Source organism: Cyprinodon tularosa, unplaced genomic scaffold, assembly GCF_016077235.1.
Source record: "Cyprinodon tularosa strain WSP-4 unplaced genomic scaffold, ASM1607723v1 ctg105, whole genome shotgun sequence".
NCBI classification, from domain to species: Eukaryota; Metazoa; Chordata; class Actinopteri; order Cyprinodontiformes; family Cyprinodontidae; genus Cyprinodon; species Cyprinodon tularosa.
The window spans coordinates 905,591-916,195 of record NW_024037838.1 but is presented as its reverse complement, the minus strand read 5'-3'; the positions used below and the strand labels follow the sequence as shown (position 1 = coordinate 916,195).

The following is a 10,605-nucleotide window of genomic DNA, read 5'->3' as shown; positions in this document are numbered from 1 at the left end:
ATTCTCTTGAACACATATAGCGAAACCTCATCCGCACACAGGAAGCTTTACCACTTCCTTTATATCGGGCAACACAGAGAAATTTAAAGTAAACACCAGTTCTTTAAATGGGAACATAATAGATCAAAGAACACAGATCAGAGCCAGTTTAGTTGTGCTTTTATTCTGGATAAGTAGGGCAAAAATAAGCTTTCATAATATGAATTACAAATTTGTTAATAAAAAGACAATACGATATTATCAAGGTTACAATTAAAGATAGACTTTAGCTAACACTTTCTCCAAATCAAAAGAAACCACACATATAGGCAGGTATATAAATTATTGCAGCATAATTTCATGACTGATATCTTAAGTATTAAAGCAGTTGTTGTAGAATATCATTGAAAGGATTTCACCATCTGACTCTCATTCCTGTAAGATTCTCTTTCCTCCAAAAAAACACCCTTTTCCTTCAGGATAGATTTTGGAATAGGATGGTCATGACGGGACACGTAAAAGCTCCTCAGGCTCTGACTCATGGGTGATGGTTTATAGTCCAAGCATGATTTTCCAGCAAGACTTGGAATACATGTCACCTCCCATTTGAAGAAAAAGCGACCATGTTGGAGAGGGCAAACATCTTGCATGATTCCAGAGGAGAGTTGTCGTTCACATGCTCCCAGCAGATCGTCATCCCATTTGCTGTCCTGATCCCAAACTTCAAATCGCACCAAATTCTCTATAGAGATGTCCCTGGTTTCTAAGTCAACGATGGAGTTCCAACGTGGGCTGTTGTTGTTATCAATAACAGAAGTACGGTAAACCTCTGCTTTATTCACAAACACCTTGACATAGCCGTCCGTGGCAGTGCTGTGGTCTCCCCACAGGTCATCAGCCCTTTGCACTGTTATGATAACTCTGGCCATTCCCTTTCGTGTTGGACAGCAGTCTGGGCTCACAGCAGGTTCACTGTGGCACTGGCAGACACAGGGATCCTGGGAGTCACTCTTTATTCCAGCATTACATCTATTGCTGCAGTTCCTCAGCAGACCTTTCTCCAGAATGTAATGGCTGATAGCCAGGCGCAGGTCTTTCCTGACCTGTTTGTCGGTAGGCATCAACTCGTAAAGTGGTGTAAGGGAATATGAAATGATGTCTGGGTATTGTGGTACTGAACCAAGCCACTCCTTGTAGGCTTCTGGATTTTTGTTGGCAGAAAAAAGAAGGTCTCCATCTGAAGTAAGCCCCCCTTTTACTTCTGTGAACCTAGAAACAGAAAAGTTTCAGCAGCTAAACCAAAAATTGTCCTTACAGGAATAGAGAAAAAGTAAATATTATTTTGTTATTATTAATTAAAAGATGAAAATGTATACTTTACCTGTCTCTGAATGTGTCAGAAAAGGATTTCTTGTTTTCCATTTTGTCTATAGTTTTTTGGCAGTGCTTTGATTCTACTGTCGCACTAACTTTGACGCTTGCAGACGCTTCAGCCTCCAGACACATTTCAATCTCATCTGTATTTAGACCCTGCAAGCTGATTTCACACATCTTAATGCTGGTCACAGACTCCACCCTTCCTCCTAACTTCACCTGGAATTACATATTATGAGCACTTGCAGGTCAGTTATGTCTTTATGCTGAGTTCCCTTTACTGATGTTTGCTGTTTGTACTCACCTTAGTGATGTAATGTGTCCCAAAGTTCTCAATGAATTTGTAAAACCTAGATTTGTACTGTGGGTTGTATACTATAGGAAGCTTTCCCACAGCTTTGTTGAAATCTCTGCTCAGAATGGGAGTGCTGGACACTCTGTAGCTGCAGGGACACGGCACAAAAAGGGTGAGACCAGTATAACAAAGCAATAGGATAAAACCAGTTTTGAAATGTTGACAACCTTCAACAAAATTGGAAAAATAAATCTAGAAATTGTTGGTCTGTTCAACCTTCATTTTTTTCAGACCTCCTTATGTTGATTAATTACAATAGTGGATTTTGACACTAATGCTGACATTTAAAGTGAAAGCTTAAATTCTGCCTTAATGCTATCTTAGACTCAGCTGACTCTTGTTCAAAATCTGCACAGATCCCCACCTTCTTCATATCTTGAATCTGGTGACACCATATGGCACTGACTGTCAAGAGATAAATACATAAAAGGATTTTCTCATTGCCCTGTCCTACCTGGACAATTTTAATCACCTTTAAATTCAGTTTAACTCAGTTCTCCTCCCCCTAAAGAAGGTTTGATTGGACAGTTATTAAACTCACACACAGCCAGAGCTCCATTGAGCTGTTTATTCCACCAACGCTCACCAGACTTTAAAGGATTGTTTGAATCTATCAAAAGTAAAATAATTGACATCCTTCAAAATATAACTAACTTATATAACTTTTGATCAAGTTCAACTTTGAAATATCAACATTATCATATCCATCTAATCCAATAACTTGTATTGTAGATCCGTTTCCAAACAACTTAGTTAAGGCAGTATTCCCTCTTGGAATCCCATGAAAATAGTGCCCTTATAAAAAATTGCTTCAATTGATCAAATTGTATTAAAGCAGATATTGGCAGAAATAAGGCTCTGAATGATGTGAGTTGTAGTTTAGCTGTTTAAAGTTACACTTTTCTAACATATAAAGTATTAATGGATCAGTGCCTTCAGGTTATTTTGATGTGTTTGCCTCTCTCTTATTGGACCCCTGTCGGCCTCGCCAAAAGCTGCACACACTGGGCCCCGTTCTGGCTCTGCTGGAGGTTTCTTCCTGTTAAATGGGAGATTTTTCTCTCCACTCTCTTTGCATGCATGCTTGGTGTGAATAACTGCAGCAAACCCAATGACACAATGCAAGTGAATATTCACTGTTACAACATGCTCATCTAGTCGGAGGGAATTCTGCAAAGTCATGACTTAATGCTGGTGGCTATAGGTTTCCTTAGATGGAACATTTTTAACCAATACATTTGGATGATGCAATTGCCTCTGTACAGTTTTTTGAGATGAAATGTGTTGTGAATTTGAGCTGTATAAAAGTAAACATATCTTATTTAAAACATTCTAGCAAATCTAATTGACCTTATTTTCACTTAGTCCATCGGTCGCCAACCTTTTTTGCACCACGGACCGCTATATATCAGACAACATTTTCACAGACCGGGGTGGGGTGGGGGGGAGTGGGGGGTGGGGGTTATGATCAAGTAAAATGATACGACTGTCGTAAAATCAAATACAAACAGCATAAAAATAAAACAACAAGCCGGTCCCATCTAGGCGTAATCAAAGAAAACGAAAGACGGAGTGTGCTCCTGATGTCCAGTCTGCTCCGCAGCTTTGTTTTGGTCGCTGTAACCGCAGAAAATCCTGCTTCACAAAGATAGGATGAGTCTTGAACTGAATTAACCTGTGTCAAGAGGCACAGATGCACCGATTGATGTAATTGGGAGAGAATACCGCAATTTTTTATATTTTTCAAAATAAAACATCACTCAGACTGATCGTCGATAAGTTATATATATATATATTTTTTTTTTTTTTTGTGCGGCCCTTTACCAAATGACCCACGGACCAGTACCGGTCCGCAGCCCGGTGGTTGGGGACCGCTAACTTAGTCGATTAAGATCAGATTAACTGGTTTATGTTTTTACTGAGTATTAAAGAAGGCTTCACCAAAGTGAAATATTGCTTGTTACAGCAAACTGCCTCATGAATATCCCTTTTTCAGAGATAATACCAAAACCAGGCAACTTTCAAAATCTGCGGCCACTTTTTTTCTATGGATGTGTAAATCAGTAAGTTTCCAGTAAATAAATGCCGAGACTGGAATCAAAAGGATGGAATAGAAAGTAGATAAATAAAAAATTGAGGTCTGAGGTTACTTTTCTAGCTAATACTCTTGGCTTACAAGCCACAGCCCCCAACTTCCTGTACTACCATCATGCTATACAGCTTTTACTGGGAAGTCTGTGGTTACTTTATTTCAAGTCTAACTTGACACGATTTATACAAGCAAAAACAGAAGCTACATTTTCTCCCCAATTTCTATTTTTTTATTGGGCACGTTCAAAAACCTCCCAAGTCTTGATCCAAGTTTGGAATAAAAAGAAGAGAGATAATATAATGGCAGATTTTGGTATTAATAAAAGACTGCCAAAGCAGATAAATGTCATTGAATATTAATGAACACAGGGGACATTTTAGTATTAGGAAACTTTTTAAGGTGTTCATTGCTGTTATCGGACTCATAGTAGTGAACTGCTATTGCAAAGGTGTTAAAGCTGGCACACAGCTTTGGTTAAAACACCTAGAAACCACCAACCAGGCATTTAATCTGGGTGTAGTGATTCAGGCCTGAAAATTCGGATGCACAAAGACAAACTCGGACTTCTATCACCTAAAGAACATCCCCAAGATTAAAGGACCAATGTATCAGCAGGAACCTAAAAAACTAATTCATGCGTTCATCTATAGCATAATGGATTGCTGGAACAGTGTCTTCACAGGTCTGCCTAAAGTGTTGATCAGAAAGCTGATCCAGAATGTTGCTGCCAGTGTCCTCACTAGAACTCACTAGAAGTGGAACACATCCCCCCAATTTTTATTTCCTTCCACTGGTTCCCCAAAATGTCTAGCTCCAAATTAGTTCACAGACTTTTTGTCAGTGTATCAACCACCCAAACTCTCAGGTCTGATGGTTCAAGTTTCCTCTACATAACCAAAACCAAACATGGAGAAGCTGCTTTTAAATCGTATGCTCCACCAATCACGAACAAACTCCAAGTTTAAACATTAAACATTTTGAAACCTTGAGTTGCATTAAATTGAGATTTAAAAACCTAATATACTTTTTAGGTAACCTTAGACTGTGTTATCTAAACATTATTTACACTTCATTTTGTTATCAATAATTTCAATTACTACTTCTATTATCTTGAATTATGCATATTCTTTAATAATTTAATTGTCCTTTATACCTCTGGAATACACGTTTTCCTGTTTTTTTCCTGTTATGTTTTTTCATGAACAACACTTTTTATAGGTCCTCTGAAATGTGTTATACGAATACATTTTCCTTGCCTTAAGTGTTTTAATCATGGGACATCTAAGAGTTTGAGTGATTCAGTGCTTCAGTGGCCTCTCAGTTATCCAGATTGTTTTACTTAAATAGAGAATGATAATGTACATGTTGACAATATTCAAAGCAGCATATTGCCTAAAATTTAGCAGCAAACAAAATTAATAGAATTATTTTCTGAAGAACTAAACCAGTTTTGCTCAGTGACTGGTGAAATATACAGTTCCTAATAGTGTTAAGAAAACGTACAAAGCCATTTCTAAGGCTTTGGGACTATAAAGAACCCCAGTGAGAGCCATCATGCTCAAAAGGGAAAAATAATGAAACTGTGGTGAATCTTGGCGGGACTGGTGGACCAACCAAAATTACGCAGAGCATTAATGACTCATCCGGGAGGTCACTGTAGAACCTGGAGCAACATCTTGATTGAAGATAATAATTATTTTTTTTTTAGAACTACTGCAACCTTTCCAGAGCTTCAGGTGCAGATGAATCATCTAGAACTGTGTCTTACTTCAGAATTAAAAATGTAAATTTAATATATTCTGAATTTTTTGACACATTTTAAAATTTTTCCAGCTGTTCTGAAATCAGAAGAGCTGGCCTGAAGACATTTTTATGGTCTAATGGAATGCTCTCTTACCTGTAGTACTCACACGACATGCTGGTACTTGCGAAGCTGAACTTGTCATTCTTTGTTCTTTCCATGGCATATTCTGCCAGTTTAGAGTTGGTTCCAGCCAGCATCAGGTTTCCAGAATGTTGTTTTACTTCAACATCTAAACCTGTCTTCCAGTTGTTTTCAACAGAAGAGGTGCTGCCGCTGACCAGAGCCCTGCTGGATTTGTAAAGTTTAGAAGACACCTTGGCGCTGCAGGACTGCCTCGCCCTCCAGTCCTCCACAATTAGGGGAAGCTTTTGCTTTTTGTTCTCTAGAAAGGGGTTCATACAGAGCATACAGGTCTTGTCTTTCCGTTTCCACCGATTCATATTGAGAACAAACGCTCCTTTACGCTGCATCTTGGTAATGTCAAAGCCTTCACCGGCCAAATTGGATCCAGGAGCAAATTCGGCCTCTAAGCATTCTTGGGGTTTCCCATCAATGCACGTTCCAGTCGAGGACCAAGGGAAGCACAGCAGGAGACCGGCATACAAGGAAAAACTTAACAGAAACATTCTAACAAAAGAAAAGCACTGAAAGAGAAAAATATATTTCAGTGAGGCTCATTGTTGTACTGATATTAAACAAAATCATCACTTGACCTTCAGAATCTGTCATACATTTTTAGACCAGACATTGTGTGAAAAAACTATTTTTTGCATGGTCTTCACAGATACAGATAACAGATTAGATCATGCATAAAAGACCTGCGGTTTGAGTTATTTCTCTTTTTCAGTTTCAGACATGACTTATCTCTGTCTTTTGTCTGCTCTGGTGTACCACCAAATTAATATTTTGCAAAGAGAAATGTTGTGCTTGTTTATGGAGTTTATAATAGCTGTAAGTGACTTCTTTGAGCTCGAAGTAACAGTATTCTGAACAATTTCCTCAAATGCAAAACTAATTGAGTGTGTTTAAACATTAGTGTATTGATACTGTATTGGTTCTTTTGTTTTTGGGAAATTAATTAAATTGAACAACATGTTACTTTTGAACAGGTTAAAAAAAAAATCCATTATTTCCCCTGATGGTTTTAAATTTGCTTTTGAGATTTTCTTTTGTTAAATGTAATTAAAAATAGAGAAGTAGTATTTTTCTTAATTAATAAACCCCTGTGCATTTTCTGGTATCCCGTCTCATTTCAGTCATGTCCAACCTCAATGACTGGGAGGGTCCTTTAACATCTTTCTGGTGTTTTTCTATTCAGGTTTTCAACTTTTTTTTTTCTTATCCCTGTTTCTTTTTTTTTTCTTAACAAAGAGTATCAGATGCTATTGATGAAGCGTTATCTTGTAATCAGACTCACAGGACATCTATGGTCATCAGCAAGGCCTCTTAGGATATTATTTTTATCTTTCTGACATGACATTGTGTTTACACAAAGTTTAGGTGCAGCAAACATTTACTTTTACTGAGCTGCTTGATCCCACTAAAAACTGGTTGCTGCAACTATTCTGTGTAAACTTGTTCTTTTCTCTAACCATCTGAAGTAAGAGAAAACCTCTTTGCAGCTTCAAAAATCTGTCTTCTTCCTCCAAATTGCCACCTTAATGCGGTGGAGGGGTTTCAATGGTCAGATAATCCCAGAGGCTATGTTGTGGGGGTTTTAAATGCCCCTGTTATGGTCAAAATATGCTGTAAATATGCTGTGGGTGAAGGGTCTTACAAAGGAGAGGTTGCCTTATGTGGCATAGCTGAGACCTCACCCTGCAGCCTGAGCATGTTAAGTAGAAATACTATCTGGGCTCATCATCACACATACGGTAGTCTGGACTCTGGAACCCAGCTCCTTAAGACAGGCTGGATTTCTTCTACTCTGGAGTGACCCGTGGGGAGAGGCGGACGGCTAAGGTGGGTCTGCTGGTCTCTCCCATGCTCAGTCCTCTCATGCAAGAGTTAACTCTGGTGAAAAAATGGGTCACATTCCTCATTTTGGTAGGGAAAGATCTCTGACTGTTGTCTCAGCTCATGCACTAAACACAAAGTTCCAGGCCTTCTTAATGTCCCTGGGATGGGATGTGGGATAGTGCCCCTCTCTGGGATTTCATCATTCTGCTGGGGGATTTATTGCGAGAAGGGATTTCTGTACTGAGATGAAGCAACACAGAATCAAGAGCTGATCAATCCACTGTGTAAACGTATAAAACCCAATGTTCTAGCTCACTCGTCTGCTGGGGTGTTCAGCGGATACTGTGGTTGGTGTATATCTTCCTCTGAGGTAGATAGATAGATAGATAGATAGATAGATAGATAGATAGATAGATAGATAGATAGATAGATAGATAGATAGATAGATAGATAGATAGATAGATAGATAGATAGATAGATAGATAGATAGATAGATAGATAGATAGATAGATAGATAGATAGATAGATAGATAGATAGATAGATAGGTCTAACGTTTAACCTGAACTTTTTTTAAAGGCCTTCGAATCTGCAGGCCTGAGACAGTAGTGAGGGTCTGCTGGGAAGTATTCAACTATCATCTCTGGGAGAGCTTCTCCCAGATGCCTGAGGAGGCTGGGGACATGGAGGCTGAGTAGACCATGTTCTCTGCCTCTATTATTGATGCAGCCACCCTTAACTGTGGCCATAAGGTCAATGGTGTCTGTCACAGGAAAATGAGTCTTATCGAGTTTAGTTGACTTGTGGCAGAGTGGAATGGAATATCGATAGATGGATCAGTGCAGCATTTTTGGAAGCAGATCTCCAGTCTAATCCAACTTCATTTGCAGAACCATTTTCTACACCAAACTCACATTCTAAGAATTAATATTTCAGAATAGAACTGCTTTTTTTAATGTTAAAATAATTAGAATTGTATCAATTATAATTGTATTCTTTTTTTCTCATAAATCTGGCTTTAAATTAGAGGTGTGTAAACCTTTTAGAAAAGAGAAATTCTTACCCCTCTTAATTTTCACGACTCTCTGTAGTTAGCTAAAGGATATCATGTTAATGTTCTCAACAGTTTGTCACTGTGGAAATAAAACTCCCTTCCTGCATGTTTCCCTCTTTTCTATAAAGTTTTAAAAGATATCAAAATGTTAACGTTGATTGTAGACCATGGACTGTCCACTGTCAAAAATCTATGCAAAAGGAAAATTGTTTCCCATTTAAAGAATATTGTAATACTCACCTATATTTTCATATACCCTCTGGGATTAAAGGTTATTCCATTCATTTAGATTTAGGCTGGTTTACATTAGAATCTAGTTTTCCTTTTTTTTTTTTCTATATTGATACATACCCGGGAGGGTATAGCTCAAACGTATCAAGCCCTTTAAGGCATATTATGTCAGACAATGTATTTTAATCTATTACTTTCTTAACTTAACTCATTAAATAAGATGTTTTGCATTTTCTGCCATCAAAATACAGAGCTGCATTGACCACTACCTTATGATGTATTATACTATTGTTAAACATCCTATGTTTAAATCTACACACGTTTTCATAAAAAGTAGGTATTACAGCTGACTTTTGTACAAAAGCTTGGTCACCCCTCAATCTTCTTAGATGTGGTTGGTGATGAAACTAACTCCTTATATGAGCTTATTCAAAAATGCAAAAATATTCTCAAAATTTTGACACAAACATGTTTTTAGCGCTGTTAATGTTGTAAAGTAACAATATCACCCACATATTTCAAAGCACATAATAAAAAGAATTGATCTTTTAGCACATCAGGAAAGACTCACCGATCTCTTGTGTGTTCTCTCTGCAGTAATGAGGCTGAATAAATGCACGTTGACGTGTCTCGTTGTGGGCTTTAACGTTTAGAGAAGCAGAGTGGAAGCCGCTGAGGGGGCTGAGGTGACAGTGGTCTTTAAGCGATTGCAGGAAAGAAGAAAAAAAAAATCTGTGGCTAAACAGTTTCAGATGCTTTAACTCGGTTCAACAAGTAGTCACTGCAAACTCATACACATGATGCTGACAAGAGGAAAACCAGGCCATTTTATCAGTCAGATAGAAACCAGAGACAAAAGCCCATATCATTTCCCTGAAAGGGAGGGGGTGGGGGTGGGGGTAATTGTCTGCAGTCAAACAAGTTAGTTTAATCGTATCAGTAAATTGTTACTAAAAAATATAAATGTAACCACCTTTTATGCTTTTTATTTTTAATAGAAAATAACCCAAAGTGGTTAAAAAATTATATAAACATTCCAACTAAAAAAGAAACACTACAGCAAACTACATTCAAAATATAAGGTTAGTCTTCCAGGTTTGCACTTCTGATCACTGCTCTTAAAAACGTCTCCCCCAGTCCCAATTGAACAAGAGGATGGTGAGTAATAATATGAGTATGAACTTTTGCTCTAATGCAGGGGTCTTCAACGTTTTCCAGGTGAAAACCCCCAAAACTGATGGCGAGATGGAGCAGGACCCCCTAGTTATAATTGTGTTATATCAAACTGGTCCTATAGTCACTCTATTTCATATGGAGTAATGTAACCAAAGTCATTTTCCCTGGGATTATTAAAGTATTTCTGGTTGATGGGACAGGTGTTGTGAATAAAATGTTGCCCAGCTTGAAAGAGCTGTGTGTCGCTAAATGTGTGCATTGATGACTGAAAGACATCTTCTGCCTCCATTTATCTGTTTACAGTGTGTTGAATTCATGTTAATGTGGATTTAAAGAAATTTCAATTAGTCGAAATAATTGCAGAGGGGAATAAAGAAAAAAAGTCTAATCAACCAAAACATTTGCGACCCCCATGCAGTACCTCGGTGGACCCCCTAGGGGTCACGGACCCCTTGTTGAAGACCTCTGCTCTAATGTTCTGTGTTACCTGCTGCTTTTCTGCAGCAATTTCCTGACATGATCAACACCATCTTTACTTGAATGTAATTTTTTCTTGTCTCATCTTGAAGCGTAGCTTAGAGAA

General features: G+C 38.1%; 1 protein-coding gene across 1 annotated transcript; it reads right to left on the bottom strand.

The window, feature by feature from the left end:
* Positions 1–148: 148 nt before the first annotated feature.
* Positions 149–9,537, bottom strand: LOC119783195 (perforin-1-like). Its single transcript, XM_038284567.1, has 5 exons — positions 9,418–9,537; positions 5,698–6,248; positions 1,658–1,796; positions 1,361–1,572; positions 149–1,248 (listed from the first exon to the last, which is right to left on the bottom strand). The coding sequence occupies exons 2-5, from the start codon at positions 6,228–6,230 to the stop codon at positions 381–383; spliced, it is 1,752 nt and encodes a 583-aa protein (XP_038140495.1). The 5' UTR covers positions 6,231–6,248; positions 9,418–9,537; the 3' UTR covers positions 149–380.
* Between the last annotated feature and the right edge of the window lie 1,068 nt (positions 9,538–10,605).

Bases quoted from the DNA above. Each gene is read 5' to 3' on its own strand.
- LOC119783195 (XM_038284567.1), bottom strand. From the start codon at position 6,230: ATGTTTCTGTTAAGTTTTTCCTTGTATGCCGGTCTCCTGCTGTGCTTC. The intron at 1,797-5,697 runs GTAAGAGAGCAT...GTGTCCCTGCAG, and splicing joins ATGTCGTGTGAGTACTACAG to CTACAGAGTGTCCAGCACTC. The intron at 1,573-1,657 runs GTGAGTACAAAC...ATGTAATTCCAG, and splicing joins GGACACATTACATCACTAAG to GTGAAGTTAGGAGGAAGGGT.